General features: G+C 29.4%; 2 protein-coding genes across 5 annotated transcripts; one reads left to right on the plus strand and one right to left on the minus strand.

Moving 5' to 3' along the window:
* The first annotated feature begins 934 nt into the window (after window positions 1–934).
* Window positions 935–12522, plus strand: LOC123674211 (serine/threonine-protein phosphatase 6 regulatory subunit 3). 4 transcript variants are annotated; one of them, XM_045609127.1, is made up of 14 exons: window positions 935–1069; window positions 1130–1317; window positions 1393–1472; window positions 1557–1830; window positions 3941–4111; window positions 4998–5176; window positions 5398–5511; window positions 5570–5720; window positions 5856–6389; window positions 6446–6538; window positions 6734–6837; window positions 6999–7246; window positions 9836–10247; window positions 11464–12522. In XM_045609127.1, the coding sequence occupies exons 2-14, from the start codon at window positions 1258–1260 to the stop codon at window positions 11522–11524; spliced, it is 2481 nt and encodes an 826-aa protein (XP_045465083.1). In that variant the 5' UTR covers window positions 935–1069; window positions 1130–1257; the 3' UTR covers window positions 11525–12522. The 4 variants fall into 4 exon arrangements, with proteins under 4 accessions (XP_045465083.1, XP_045465082.1, XP_045465084.1 ...); XM_045609126.1 differs by lacking the exon at window positions 935–1069 and having other exon boundaries at window positions 1076–1317; XM_045609128.1 differs by lacking the exon at window positions 935–1069 and having other exon boundaries at window positions 1076–1317; window positions 9836–10241.
* Window positions 12523–14008: 1486 nt separating this feature from the next.
* Window positions 14009–16620, minus strand: LOC123674214 (NEDD8-conjugating enzyme Ubc12). Its single transcript, XM_045609132.1, has 3 exons — window positions 16193–16620; window positions 16043–16137; window positions 14009–15989 (listed from the first exon to the last, which is right to left on the minus strand). The coding sequence occupies exons 1-3, from the start codon at window positions 16296–16298 to the stop codon at window positions 15639–15641; spliced, it is 552 nt and encodes a 183-aa protein (XP_045465088.1). The 5' UTR covers window positions 16299–16620; the 3' UTR covers window positions 14009–15638.
* Window positions 16621–17113: the final 493 nt, after the last annotated feature.

Consider the following 17113-nt stretch of genomic DNA (forward strand, 5'->3'; position numbering starts at 1 on the left):
ACTCATCAAGTATATGAATATAATAAATATGATCAGTTTTTTTCTATTAGAAATGGTTTGCACTTATATTGAAATTATATAAAACAGTTCTCAAACAATTTTTTCAACTCCACTATGTAAACCAGAATATATAATTATCCAAGTAACCAAAAATCCAGCAAAAGAAGTCATAAATCCTTCTTTACATATTTCCCATGCTCCACCATATTCTTCTTCATCTACATTTTGGAAATTGGAGAAATAAAAGTAAATAATACCTGCATTCAATAACACGAATAATGATAGTCCAATAAAACCGCTTAATGGTATTAATCCCCATAAAACTCCCAACAAAAGTCCTATAACTTGTCTTGTCCAATAAATAACGTCTAATAACTCCTCTTTATCCGGCCAGACTGAGTTAGCTGTAATTGCTCTTATCCAAATTGATGGCAGCTGCTTTTCCTGGTTTTTTTCTATTGTATTTGTTTTGGAATTCATTTTAAAACATAAATAGAAAATATAACGTGATATCATCAATTCATAGCATCAATTGAAATCATAACCTCAAATGTTATCACAGACTATCTAGTAATCTGTGGTATTATCACAGACAAATATGGGTTCAGATTAGCTATCTTAACTGATGCACAGATGAAAAATTTTTGAGTTAAACCTAATTCTAAGAACAGTATAAAATCCATAAGTAAACTTTTCTTTATTATTTCTACCTAAACATAATCAAACATTTTATTCATGCCACAGATATTCTGGAAGAAATATTTTTTTATTTCATCGAAAATTTTTCGAATTAGCTTTTATGAATAATGATACCTCATTCAAAAAAATATCAATATTCTTAAAAAATTATTCCAAAAATCGAACAAATATTTCAAATTTCCCGGGATTGTCAATTAGATATTCTTCATTCAATAAGTGCATTGAGACAGTCTCATTCATAGAGAATGAATTATCATTATAATTGATTAGTTTCATCATCAAATTGTATTTCTTCTTAAATATTTTTCCACTAAGTTTATTAAGATTACTGAGTTCATTGCGTCTAAAAAGCGTTAACAAGTGACAGAATGTATGTAGCTTCTGTGTTCAAAGTATGGGAGAAATGAGAAATGTTTATAATTGATTCCAGAGCCTGTATCTACAATCTTTTGAATTAGTTGACAAATCATTAATCGCCTGCTCCAGTGCCTTTATTCGTCAAGTATAAATGTTCGAAAGCTGAGATTTCCCAGAATATTATATTAAAAGATAGTAAACATGTTTTGGAAACATAATGCAAACTCCTCTTCGGAAATAGAGGCCCTTCTTGGAAAAGAGGTAATCATTTTTCATTGTCTATTACCTCTATGCAATACTTAATGCAATTGCATTAATTAATTCACTAATTTATAGGATATAACTCTTATGGAAGTTATGGATTCGGATGACATTATCAATGAATGTAGAGTTCAAAATAAGGCCTTAATAGACTTGTATGTATGAGCAGATTTTGTATAATGTTTTGAAACTTAATTGTATAGATTTTCTGTTTATAACAATGTTTAAATTTTTGCTAGTTTACAAAAGCCAAATATAATGGAAGAATTGGTAATATTAACTACTAATGAGCCACCTATAGAACTAGAAGATCATATACGCTACAAATATCCAAACATAGCATGCGAGTTATTAACATGTGATGTTCCTGCTCTCAATGAGAGACTTGCTAGTGATGAATTACTTCTGGATAAATTATATCATTTTCTGGATAGAGAGCCACCATTGAATCCACTATTGGCTTCATTTTTCAGTAAAATTATGGGTGCCCTTATTGCAAAGAAGACTGAGCAAGTAAGAACCAATTGTAATTGTAGTTTTGAAATTAATTTCCTTTAAATGTATTTGTGAAAGTTTTATTAGGATTCTAATCCTGATACATTTCCTCCATTTATTATTTCAATGAATGTAATTCTTGGCAATCAGTTAATATGAGTTGAGATTTGTATTTATTTTAATATTAACCCCTTAGTATGATATAAGAATATAAGGTATGCTAGAATCAGAAGAATAGTAGAGAAACTATTTCTGGTCATTTTTATTATACTTTTCAAATAGAATGGTTCACATTCTTCACGTCACACCCATTCATTTCCGTATTTCTCAGTTTTTATTCAAGAGGAAGTGGGTTTCATTAATATTTCTGTAGTAGATATTTGAGTTTGATTCAAACATGTGATATACTCAAGTTAATAAGTGCTTTCCAGTCACCATTTGGAGCTCCTTGGTACAGGTCCAAAGCGTACCAGTCCGCATTTTACTGTACCAGGAAACAGTGTCGAGCCCTTGCTTTACCTTTCCCTTTCCTCTGATGCACCTCCCGATTTTGTAGGGCATCGAGCCCTGACGGGTGTGAGAGAGAAAAAAGACTGTTACTTCACATAAAGTACGAGACAGCTGTTGAATGCTTGTTTGTTTATGTTTAATTTGACAGTTTGGTTTTGACACATTCTAGTCATAGCGAGGGCGTGAGGCTCTAGAGCGCCGAACTCCGGGCTGACATACCTGTCACCTGACTTGCTGTTTATTCAGCAAGGGGGGAAATAATTATTTCTTAATAACTTAAATTTTCAATTTTGAGCTGGGAAGGGTCTCAAAAGATTAAGTGCTACTAGTACACACGATAACTTTTAAACGGAAGGACTTGGAAACTTTTAATGTTCAGGCTAGTCTTGGCCTCAAATGCGCAGTTGTGTTCTTCAATGGGCTTTAGAGGTTCCATAAATATAGCCGTCCAAAATTTTGTGCTACTGTTAATTTCTAAACTGCAGAATCAATCTAGATGAAAATTTGTATTTAGATGTAAAATTTAAAGCCTCATGCAGAATTTCATGTTAATCTCTTAACCAAAAATGTTCAATGTTGGGCCAATGTGTTAAGTTTAACATTTTATATTTATAACACTTCTAAGAGTAACAAAGGGGCAAACCATTTCATAAAAAATACATTGCTTATTATTTATTCATTCAAATGGAGATGCCATTTTACATTTATATTAATCATTATCACATATAATTACTAAATCATTCAGATTAGTTATTAAAATAAAAATACGAAAGTCAATAAAATGAGCCGGGAGCTTTTAAACAATGGTCAATCGTAAGCCAATTGTTTTCCTTGTCTCTTTCAATATTGAAAGAGACAAGGCTTATATATATCAATTTCACCCTTGGATATAGGTATATTATACCTATATCCAAGGGCGAAATTGATGTATGATTTTAACGTAAGCGCTCAAAACTCCTTCACGTTAGTGTTTCTCTCATTTTTAGTTTTTTACTCAATACTCTTAAACTTTATATAATAATGATCTCCTTGAGTTTTTGGGATATAAAATTTTTTTTAATTTATTTATATTCTATTATATTATTATTTTTATGGGTATGTTTATGTTTAATTGATTAATTGATGTATGATAAGTAAATTTCTTCAATAATATTTGCTCTGTGGATTGAGTGGATATCCTTAAATTATATACTTTGGCAGTTAATGTCCAAATCAATACACAAATTAACACATTTGAAATATACACTCAGAGTAATATGATTGAATATTTTTATGTATCTTTCGGTACAGATTTGAACTGAAATCATAACAGGTAGAACATACTAAGGAGATTCAGTTATATATTTCACCAAATATCGATTCATAGATGCAAAGCCTCACTCTCCTCTTAAATGAGAAATAGATTCATAACTAGAAAGAAGACTTAATTCATTTCTGTTCTTGAACATTATTCCATAAATACCAGTTATATTTTCAGTTCAATGTTTTGTGTAGAGAGTGAATTTATGTATAACTTGTCTGATTGAATAACTTTATAATAAGAAATATTTCTCCCCATCTTTTCCCTGGTTCCTATTCATTCCTTTCTCCTTGATATTTCCTTGATTTCCTAACCAAGAACTGGTTGTCCTATCAGTTTACTTGCTTACAGGTCCTAGACTTTTTAAAAGCCAAGGACACGTTTATATCATTACTGCTCAAACATATAGGCACATCAGCTATAATGGATCTCATGCTCAAGTTATTTACTCAAGTGGAAGGCATTGAAACTAAGCAGAATATATTGAATGTAAGTATTACATAATAGTTACTATAAATAAAACGAAAGTATCCAGAAATGTTCATGGACTGATTAAATTTAGTTTTGCCAATTTTGAGAATATCAGTTAAGCTTCATTGAGTCAACTGTAGCGCTATCAACAAATTAAGGCAGATATGTTATTTATTAGTTTTGTGTCATTTTGTACGTACCTATGTTTCTTTCATTATAGTTATGACCTGTGTAAGTAATTCTTGAAATTGTAAGAACACCAATAAACTCTCTTTATTCAAAATATTTTAATTCATTCTAGTAAACGTTTTGTGTTTTGTTTCAAGACTTTGCACAATCATACTCGGTTACACATCGCTTTTGATTGGCCTGGATCGGGTTTTAATTAATGTATCCTATCAAAATCAACGGACAAAAGATCGAAATGACAAGTATGATATTGCGGCGCCGCCACGAAATAAAACTAATATTCTCAATTTGGTCGAATGTCATTGCATTCAAAAATTGACGAGTGCATACACTATGTTTTTAGACATCTTAATAATATCTGTACTGAGAAGGGCGCCATTGAATAGCATGATGAGAGATATAAAATTATATTTCGGGATATAATGGTGAAAAGTCACCAAAACAATATCGAGCTTCATGCAAAATTTCGTGTTGATAGCTTCATCAGAATCATAAAAATTCAAGCAGAATATTAAACAAAAAAAACTGAAATTTTAGTGACAACAATTTCATTCGAGTTGAACTTATGCATATATATAAAGAATTACAATTTCAATTTGTTTAAAACATACTTGCAATGAAATTTATATTTATAATAATGTTGATTGAATTTTAAAAGCAACCTTTTAATGATTTTTATGTATATGTACTGAAATTTTTAATCTTTTTATTTCAGTGGTTAGACAGCCAACAAATTATACAATCTTTAGTCTCTATGTTCAATCCTAGCATTGATAAAGACAGACATTATAATGTAGCTCAACTTTTATGTGATTTCATAAGAATTGCAAGAGAAAATCAGAAAAATTCTTTGGAGAGGGCTGATCCAGATCCTCTGCTCAATACTCTTGAATCGTATGTATTTATTAAAAATACAGTTATTGAAGAATATGTTTATAATTCAAAAGTAATTCAACTAGATATTAATATTCTATTCTGATTGAATAGTCACATAGATATAATGAAAATTTCTGTATTCTACTGAAGTACCAACTAAGCTTTATATGTAAAATTTTCATAAATCCCTAACTCCGATAGGTTTTTTATGAGGTAGTCAGTTGTTTTTATGTTTTTAGTTCTGAAATAGTTGATTTGTGTTTGGAAACAATACTTACTGGAGAAAAATGCGAGTCTTCCACAGTCGGAGGTATTCAGGTTTTACTGGGGCTTCTTGATGTTAACCAAACCAGGTTTGTCAACAAATAGTTAATGAAAATATTATATGTAGAGCCATATAATTTTTTGCAGTATTTCTAAATTCAATTCAATAACAAGCTATAACGATATAAATGATGAAGCTAATGATATTCAACATAAGGAGAAAGTGTTAAATAATATTACTAAAGTCCTAATTGGAAAAGTAGCTGATTTTCACAATATACTATTAGATCCACCAAAGGTAAGAATATAATTTGTTTTCTTTAATTTTTTTAACTTTAATTTTGATGATGTATCATCATTTAATCCATTCTGATTCATTTAAAATAGAAAATCAAAATATTGAACAACAACTGTATTCGATGTTTTATTTCAGCAAATGCCATTGGAACTTACTTTTGGTGTACTGGATCCTCCTCTGGGTCAAACTAGGTTACAAGTATTAAAGTTATTCGTTTCAGTGATATCATCTAAAAATAATGATTTATTACATAAAATGATGTCCTTGGGAACTTTTTCAACAATGTTAGATCTGTTCTTCAAATATTCATGGAACAATTTTCTTCATACACAAGTAGAAAAGTGTTTAGTGCTTGCTCTAAATATTTACGTAACTGAAGATAGTGATGATACTGCAGTTGCCTTATGTAAACATTTAATAGAAAATTGTAAACTAATAGAAAGAATATTAAAAGCTTGGGAGGAGAATGATGAACAGCAAAAAGCCAAAAGTGTTCGTCAGGGTTATATGGGCCATTTAATAAATATAATGAATGAAATAATAATTTCTTCTTCAGAGAGTTACTTAGGTCAATTCCTCAAAGAATACCATCCAGAAATTCATGCCAAGTTAGAAGACTTTAAACAAAATACCCTTGCTGAAATCAACAACAAACAAACAATCTTATTGGTACATAATCTTTATTTCGGTTTGTTATGTCTTTCATTGATGTTTTCATTTCCTAGGGTGGTTTTCATCCTAATGGATCTAGTAACAAAGATAGTGGTGACTTTGGAGATTCAAGTCTCCCGAATTCTCTTGCTTCCCAACAGCAGCAGGTATTTATCTTCAAAGACATTATATTCAAAATAAATCTTTAGAGTTATACATATCGTGCATTGAATGATTCACTTGCAATCAATACCTATATAAGAATAAAGATCCGTATTTGACTACAGTTTCTTTTTATATAAGATTCTATTGTCTATGCGATAGATGAAGTTATTGAAGATAATCAAATTTTTTTTTTCAAGCTGTATGCTGAATACCAAATGCAGTATCTCAGTACAAGATACATAGAAGGTTATTATAGTGGATTCACTGATGATGCGTTCAACGAAGGAGGAAACACACTTCAGTAAGTCTATACATATATTCAATTTCGATTCATTATTTGATGTTTTTCTATCTCAACTCTTATAGACCAGAAGTTAAAATGTTTTTTTCAATAAGAAGAATCGATTATATTATTTGTAATATCCAGCAGGATAGCTAGTAATAAATAAATTTTAATTCTAGGTCCTTAGATCCAGAGATACCTATAGTGGATATGAATTTTGATTTCCCAGAGAATAATGCTCTTGCAAGTCAAGCGTTCAAACATCTTTGTTCTCAGAGCATTAATACATTAGATGATGCTGATGATCAGATTTTTGAAGATAAAGATCATACTTTCCAGACAGTTATTGAGAAACAAGATCAGAAGGAAGATAGGCTTGACAGTAGTGATAGCGATGATGATATTACAACTGAAGATGATATGGATCGTGAGTATTATTTACACTTGACAAGAATAGATTCCTTAACTGACTTATAAATGGTTTTAGATTAAAATGAGTTTATTTTTATTTTTACACTGGCAAAATATATTTTGGCGCAGTTTTATTAACATTTGTATAGTGTTGCCGACTTAATTTTTTTTATCACCTTTTTTACATTATGTGACATGGAAAAAGGAACACCCGGAAATAATGAATTTATTACAGATCTTTTGGGGCAATGTTTTATATACTCTGGACCCGTTGTGGGTGAATTTATATTCCAGATATTTGAACAAGTCGCTTGCGGTCTCAATTGGGACGCTTACCAACCCACATTTCGAACAAAGTAATGCTTGACTACTTATAGCCAGAATTTTGTAGAATTAGAAGCAATCAAATTGATTAGTTGTCTTGGCCCCCTAGATGCTCTGATCTTTCACCATTGAGTATGTCTAGCACATTATGAGAAAAAGATTACTTGGTTTACCCTGGCGGTACAAGCTACAAGTAGCCTGGGAGGGAACCTCAAGAGGAAGACGATCATATAATTAGGAGTATACCCAGACATGTTTCTGAGTGTATAATAATCACATAATGAATTGTTTACAAAAGTTAGATTTTTTGAAATGTTGATCAATCACTAACCCAACTCTAAGAGACATGTTTAAAAAAAAGTTATTGTTATAAATTAATTATTACTAGGTGTTCTTTTATCCATGCCACTGAGGGCCGGTTTTTTCACATGCAAATAAATGAATTTAATCCTACAGCTCAGGTTTTATCAACGAATAAATTCTGCCCAAGAGGAAAACATTTATTTATTCTCATGTAAAAAAGGTGGCCCTGAGTTTATGATTAATATATTATGATAATTTGAATTTGGATACCTGTTCAGTGGGCGAGCCTAACAGGTCATATTATAATCATCATTATTGAGATTAGAATTATTCACTGGCTGGGATTCATATTAAAAAATTTTAACATGAATTTATGAAGGTCCAACTTCAAGATGAAACAACCCTATTCAAAAGTTAATGCGAATATAGAAACATTAAGTAATTGATATCTTCTTCATTAGTGAATGGTGAAAATCTTCTTCTAATCAGGTGTCCAGAAGTCGACAGGAATCGCCAATTAATCAGTTATTAGAAAAATTCAAATTATGAATAAAAATTAAAGGCATTAAAAAAACCTGAATCCTGTGATGGTCTTTCACGCATATTCACGCTGCAAATCTTTATTCTTCTTAATTTTTTTTTATTATACAGGGTGTTTCATTATAAACTGGAAAAACATATAGTCGTGTAGATGACACAGGGAGAATCATTTTTGCCATATGACATATACATACCTCGTTTTCGAAGCATAAGCGAGATACAGAGTGTCCAATGTCATTTCAGAGCAATATTCAATTGAGTGTGGTCAGTTATGTATAATCTTTGAAGTTACGATTTCTGGTCAAATCAGAGTATTTTTGAACTAAGGGTGTTCAATGTCATTTCAGAGCAATATTCTATTGAGTGTGGTCAGTTATGTATAACCTTTGAAGTTACGATTTCTGGTCAAATCAGAGTATTTTTGAACTCTGAAAAAAAAATTTCAAAATGGCGGAAAACCTGCAGTGTTCGTGGTTTTTTTCGGTTTCCAAATTGAATTGGAGTTTCTGAATGAACTAAATTTCCTAAGAATTTTCCTGAAAAAATATTTTCATAAATCGAATCAAAATTTTTTTTTACATGTCTACAATGAAAAAAAAATTTCACCCGAAATTGTTGAAATATTTCACGATTGTACTTTTTTTATACATAACACGAATATGAAAACAGAATCAGAAAATGTCAAGCGGTTTCTTCATTCCAGTTTAAAATGAAACACCCTGTATAATCCTGTATACCAATATTTATAATTCAAAGTCAATTGCTTCAGCTTGTAAGAATATGCTACTTTTTCCCACACAAAATATTCAAAATAAATACTTCGTTCAGTAATAATTGACGGTTCTGGGGAATTTCATAAGTAACTTTGACATTTGGTGCCTTTAATGAGAATTTCAAAAATAATATGCAATGACCGGAATGACACTTTCTAGATTATTTCTTAAATTGTGCCCAATTTTTTTTTTTTTTTTGTAATGAAACTAAGTTCTGAACAAAAATTTTTTCCTTACTTAAAAATTATATGCCATCCAGACCTACCTCCTGAAACTATAAGAACTATTTTCAGACATCAGTTTATACATTCATTGTTCAGGATTATATAAAAAAATAAGAAGACTAAAGGTAGTAACATCAAGTAAAAGAACGTCACAGGGATAATCTTCAACTTCGAGATTCCTAAGCATTATAACTTATGTTACAAGTTTCTCTTCATTACCTTCAAATCATTGACTTCACGGAAGTTTGTACTATAATGAAGACATCCTTATATATTTTATTTCCCTGAGGTTTCTTTAGTAGTAGAAGTATATGGTAATGGGTAGAATGATTTGTTAAGTTTGAACTAAAGCAGTTTTCATTATGTTAGATATACTTATTATCATTTCTAAGTGATTATAGAATCGCACTTTAAAAACATTAGTGAATATTCAATTTTCAGCCTGGTCAACTGTGAAAACTGATGTTGAAAATCTAAAAACTCCAGAAGATCCATGGAATTCATCTTTTGAAAAAAAAAACTTGGAAACTGAAACATGGGCTGATTTTTCGTCAGCCTCTTTTGAAGCTGATTTTAGTAATACATTTAATAATCAATTTCCAACTAATAATGTAAATGATGAAAGCGCTGAACATAGTGTTGATTTTTCAAAAGTTTCTAGTGGGGAACTTGAAAAGAAAGATATGGCTAATGAACAGAATGTATCTGTAATAAAAGAAACAATCAATAATGATCAGATAATTGGAGATGTAGATACTTCAAATATTCCTCAAATGAATGAACATGAAACTGCAAAGAGAGAACAAGAGAATGAAATTGAACTTGATGAATTAACTTTAAATGAAGAGTCTAAGTGAGTATATAATAGTTTCCTCATTAAAAATGTCCACAATAATTCAAATTATTCCTATTTTTTTAAATTTTTGGTTCAATATGTCCAATAATAAACTTTTGAATTGATAGCCTTCTATAAAATTTTCAAGGCATATAAGATTGAAGAATCTACAAATCTATTGAAAAAAGTGATATAGATTATAGCACTTGCTTTTAAATATTAAAATACCAAGCACTGAAAAGTTTTGAGCGAGTATGTTTTTGCTTACTCTTGCTATGAACTGAGATGCATAGAAAACCTGGTGTGTTCATTTATACCTGTAAAACTTTCAGACATAACGGGAGATTTTTCAGATTTATACCTACTTGATTTCGAGAGATCGCATCTGTTTCAGATGCCACATACATCGTTTATATTTGACATTTCTCTCGGCTCTCGTAACTTATGAGTATAGAAAAAATAATATTTTATATTCTATGCTTGTAACAACCTTTTATACTGTGTCATTATATTCCATTTTTTTCATTTAAATTTGATAGGAACTGAATTGTAATTTGTTGTGAAAGTTTGTAAAGTCTAAAATCAGTATGTCATTTTTAAATGGCGCCAGGCAGATAGCGGGAATTCGAAAATTTATGAAGAGAGCCATCTTACAGAACTCTGGTGAAGCAGAACACCAAAGCAACAGGTGGATATCTCAAAAAGTGTGAAACAAAATCGAATCAGTACACACAACAGGGATTCTATGCATCTTACTATGAACTATACATCCCACGTCATTCTGTCATATATCTTCCTACATCTTGCCATTTTTTTTTACTGTTCTTACAAATGAAAAAATTCAAAACAATCAGAAAAACAGAAAGATATTCTGTGAGTTATATGGTTATCAGATCAGAAACACTTGATTATTTTTCTTTTGTGAGAGATATCATACAGCTACATTTCTAGATAACTCATTTCATCAATGAACATTATATACACAAAATGTTTTTGTAAACAAATTTTTAATCTTCCAATGACACGATACGATACGATACACCAATAGGTGCAATGCTATTCAAATGTATGCATACATTTTTGACTGAATTTCATGAAAAAAAAATTTTTTTCCGATTGAGTCAATCTACTACCTTGCTGCCTAGTAAAACAAATAACTATTCTGAGTGTTCACTACCTAAGAATAATGATGAATGGAATATCAACAAATGTTTTCATCGTTTTTTTTTCTCAGGGTTTCGAACAGTGGCCTGCTTGAACAGAAATGTCATGATTCTACTAAAACAGATGAATGATGTAGCAACATATCAAGGAATGAGTTTCAGAGATTGAATTCCTGAAAAAAAATATTTTTCCACCCTTCTGAAGCAATTATTTGTGGAATTGTTTTTTTCTAAATTGACATTATTGATTAGTGTAATCTTCTTATTTTCGATTGTCTTTAAATAATTTTACCTATCATTAGAAATACTTCACTCAATAAGTTTTGTTATAATTTCCTTCATATTTTAAGTATTTTCCAAATACATGGAGATTTTTAAGAATATATTTTATATAAAATATTTTTTTTGTTTTAAAAACTATTATTACTACCTAAATTTTAATTTTTTTATATAATAAAGTATTTTCTCTTTGACACTCAATTAAAATTAAATGATTATATCTCTTTTTTTGAATAGATAAGTTTGACATTTGGTTGAATATATTCTAAGAAAAGTTAAATTAGCTGAATTGAACACCATACTAATTCAAAGAAAAATTTGAGTTGATGTTTATTTTTTTTTTTTTCACTAAGGGATAATTTTCAGAGGAGTAGAGAATTTCAATAAACAGAAATATAAAGAATACTCTTGAAAGACGTATCTATATATTCATAATAGATGCATGTGCTTTGTACATACTTTTCAGTATTTTGCTGGAAAAACCTCAATATTCTTTTACAACAGTGGAATATTGGATTATATCTCTGCAGTTGAAAATAAAATATAAGGACATATTGTACTTGAACTAAAGTAATAAATTATTCAATTCTGATGCAGTGCCTAACATTGAGTGTATATTTTGGAATATTAAGCATAATTGAATTTTTTTAACACATTTTTAATTCCAATTCAACTACTGAATGTATTTATATCATATTTATTAGGAATCAATTGAAAACTTTGTAAAATTATTCAAAAATGAAAGGAATTAAAATCCTTAACATTTGCCAATCTATATATTAGTTGCAGTAAAGTGAATATTGGAAAATTGTATGTTTTACCATTTAATTTGAATAAAGCTTGAACAATAATTAATTGTTATCAATTTGTAATTATTAATGAAATATTTATTTGAAATTCTAGTTCTTGAGAATATAATTTTTCAATTATAATCATGATTTTTTTGCAAAAAAAAATTTATTGAAACAAATAATGAAACCATGAAAAAGTATTATTTCTTTGAAGTGAAATAACTGGTAACAATAAATTGAGAAAACATATCTATAACCAGAATAAATTAGATTCATATCAAATAGAGCTTCTAATCTAGAGTGTCACATTAGTTCAGGATCGCCAACAGGCTTCCTTGGGCCTGACATCTGGAGAATAATTTCTGCTTTAGAAGCCTAAGAAAATTACAGGGTGTTTAATGTCATGTTAGAGCAATATTTTGTTGAGTGAATTGTGATGAATGGTTTGTGACCTTTGAAGTAACGGTTTTTGGCTATATTAGTATTTTTTGGTAGTGAATTGAGATATAGTGTGATAACCGTGTTAAAGAATCCAAGAACTAATCGTTCATTTAAAGGTAATAATAAATAAAAGCAATGTGATAGTTTCGTTATGCACATTACAGGATGCAATTAATAAAACTTTCAAGAAAATTTCCATTCTCATATCAAATCAGTCAAAAATTCCGCATCATTCATTGTAGGTAGATATTGAATGGGAAAAACAATGCCATAAAACAGGATTGCCTTGTTGCTTCATTGAAAATATTCCAGATGATGCCAAAAATTCCCCCAAAATCATGATATTTTCAGAAAAATCCCCCAAATTTTCATATGTTGATTTGTAATGTAACTAAACGTCAATAATATTTAATTTTCGTTCGAATGATTGATTAAGGTCTTAATGCATGTACAGAACATAATAAAATTTATAGGATAATATATGAAAATATGTCTAGAGCAGAACTATTTTCTGCACAGGAAGAATTCCTTGAGGGTTGTTTCTCAAAGATAACTATAAATTCGAAATTGTAACCACCGATTAGGTAGTAGTAGACTAGTTGAACTCCATACAGTGATTTCAAGTATCATGGTTGAACACGTCCTACAAAAATACTCCCTTAAGCCGACGAAATAAGAAATATGCAATTATGCTACTCTGAGAAGGTTCCAAAAAATAGAAATATCTGGCTTTAAAAACCGACCTTCGAGGGTCCACGGAATTTGTAGTTTTCCATTAATAAATAGTAGTAAAAATTCCCAATAGAATAACTGACTCCCAAAAAATATCCCCCAAATTTGGGGGAAAATACCCTAGTAAGGCAACACTGCCATAAGAATCCATTTTTGGCCAGTACTATAATCTTAGAATATAGGATAGATTATTATTAATGTTCTTAGATTATACTCTATGATAACCGCACTTTCTTCATATTTCAATTGCGAATTATCTAAATGTTTCACTAGTGAAACATCTTTAAATTTAACAATACTATGTCTGTCAATACCATAAGAGCTCAACTCTTCTCTTAGTGAGGGGCGAAAAAAAATTATTCAAAGGCTACACTGTGATGTTACAATCATTTATAATAAAGACCTTGTATATGAAAAGCAACGTGACAAGTAGCAGAAAATCAAAAAAAAGTAATGTTTTATTTACAGAAATGTGAATTTTTTTTCCAACAATATCAATTAAAACAATATAAGATCATATGATTTTCTAAGCAATGCAAATCTTTCAAAAATATTTTTTTCCAACAAATTTTGACTTATAATTAAGTATTTTTTGGTATTAATATAAAAAATTACTATGATCGGATACCCAGTATCCTTGAGGTTGAGTATTTCTATCAATATATTCCATTGATTTTGCACTTTTAAGATATTACTTCAGAGCACTGAAATTATTGGAAAAGAATTAATTGATTATAAATGAATAGCAAATATTGAAACGTAACATATATTCCATCAAAAGAGCTGAAATAATTCAAGAATATTTCTCAGCTGCTGAATATAAAAGTTTGACTAGACAACCATAAATTTTTCTTTTAGTTCAATGAACATTATTGGCCTTCAGGTTTTCAAAGATTCAATGTACTAATATCTCTTAGAAAAAGCAAGTAGGCAAATATTAGAAAACATATGATGAAACTACTAAAATTATACCTTATTCAGAAAAAATTAAGAATCACTATGTCAAATTATTTCAACAATAGTACTTTGGAACATTAACATTATAAAGATACATTTATATTTGTGATCAACTTTGAATTGTTTTTTATTAGAGAACCTATCCAAGTAAAGAAAATTTTGTCGTTGAAAAAATATTTCCTTCTGCTAATTGAGAATATTCAGTCCTAAAATAGGTCTGAGAGAATACCTAATGACAAATTTGAAAAATTATGTTTACAAACAAAATTTCCAAAAAGAAAAATTAAAACCACAAGAGGTAGAGGAGAAGTAAAAAATATTGTTAAATCAGCAACTTTCTTCAATCATAACAATATTTGAGAACTGTTTTATTAACCCTTTCAAACTCACAAACATGTATCTGCTGATGAAAATATATTACCACAATTGGATGATCTCTTCCTAAAAAAAATATTTTGGAATAAAAGTAATAAAAGACAGACATAAGAAAAAATATAACTATGGAAATTTTGAAATATTATAATCCTTGCAATGTTAATTTGGAACATATATATAAATTCAACTATAAATATGACATCAGTTTTATCAAATCCTTAAAAGAGATAATCGAAATAATCATATTGAAATTATGTATATCACATCAACAATATAATATAATCGGAGACAAATGTTTAAAAAGAAATCTCATTAATTATTTTTTCAAACATTCAAGAAATTAAGTAGTGGTATTGAAAATCTACTTCAGAAAAACATTTTTAAATTGTTTCAGGTTTAAGTACGATGAAGATAAACTCAAAATGACATTCTTAAAGGTTCAGAAATCAAACAGTATATGTTATAAATATGAGATAGATATTGTAATGCTAATATATAGACTTACTAATTTAATCATTTCAATTCTGTATTTTACACACTTCACTTAAATAAACAGTTCAGAATAATTTTTATTCAAAATGCAAAGGTCAAGAAATTTTGTTCACTTGAATAAGGTTCCTCTTCTAAAAGACAATTTGCAAGTTATCATCAAAACACGCATTTCATTTTCATCACTTTGCTAGACATCTATCAAAATATACTCCTCCTACATTTCCACCTCGCATTGCTTTTTGAACATTTGTTTCAAAAACTCTTCTATTATTTGATAATACTTCTGCTGCTTCTTTATTTAAGGGATCTTCTGGGTTTGGCTCAAGGAATAAATATTGCAAACCATATACAATGCTATTGATAGTAAGGACAGGTTTCCAATCTTCCCTTAGTATATTCAAACATACATTTCCTTGCTGATCAATGTTTGGATGATAAACAGAGGTTTCACATTTCACTTTAGGAGGTTCATGTGGGTAATTAGGTCCTACTTTGAAACTGAATATAAATCGACCATTTTTATAAAATCCCTAAAATAATATTTAATAAGAAAAAGTATAAATATAAGTTATGAACAACAAACCTCATCTGGACAAATAATTAATCTGAAATTTAGTAAATCGTCTGGATCTGAGAATTCAGTAGCACATGTTTTAGGTAAATTAAGTTCATTGATATCTGTAATTAATTGGAATAATGAGATATGGCAATTTAAAGTGATGTTAAGAAAAACCTTTTGTGATCCTCAGCTGAGCAGCTGAAGCTTTTTTCTGCTGGCCTCCTCTAGGAGAAGCTTCACCATCCTTCTTTTGCTGTTTCAGTGAAAACAATTTAATCATTTTTTGTTTTTACTTGACAGTATAATCAAACTACAAATAGCCAATTCAGACGAATTGAAACATCTAAACAAAAACTTAATCAGAATTAGAGGGTACTTTTGACAGATCAAAATTTCTGTCAACTTTTTTCTGGGTTAGTTTTGTCAAACTTCCCAGAATAGTTTGTTGTATTTTTAAAATCTATCTTGAATTCTATTTCATTTATTCAATTAATGTGTAAACTATATGAATCAAATTTACTTCTAACAATTAATCAGAACGAGATATAAGAATATGACAAATTTATTGAAATAATTATTTCTTTGGTTCTCATTGCACAAGATACATAGATTAATCTTTTTCTTCTGTTTTATGCATTCTTTTTTTATATGCATATACTGCGTTCGGTATATGTCACACCGTTCGCACCATTCCCACCGTAAGCTGCCTAAGTAGTATATCCTACTAGTATATCCAAAGTCACTTGAAGGAAGCTTGAATATTTCAATTATACTCTCTCTTTATACCTACGTAAAATCAACTGAATGAATAATATAGGTTTTTTCCAAAAAACTTTTTGAGTGACTTGATGTCACTCAAGGATCTCAAGTAAGATGTCTAAAATTCAGGTGTATGAACTGATTAGCTTTTGTTTTGACAATTTTGAGAATATCAGATAAGCTTCGTTATGTCAACTGTAGGTAGCGCTATCAACAAATTAAGATTCTTGTTATTTATTATTTACGAGGTTTGTGCCATTATATACCTATATCTTTCATTATAGTTATGATCTATGGAAGCAATTCTTGTAATTGAAATACCAATAAACTCTCTCT

Source organism: Harmonia axyridis, chromosome 2, assembly GCF_914767665.1.
Source record: "Harmonia axyridis chromosome 2, icHarAxyr1.1, whole genome shotgun sequence".
In the NCBI taxonomy this organism is placed as follows: Eukaryota; Metazoa; Arthropoda; class Insecta; order Coleoptera; family Coccinellidae; genus Harmonia; species Harmonia axyridis.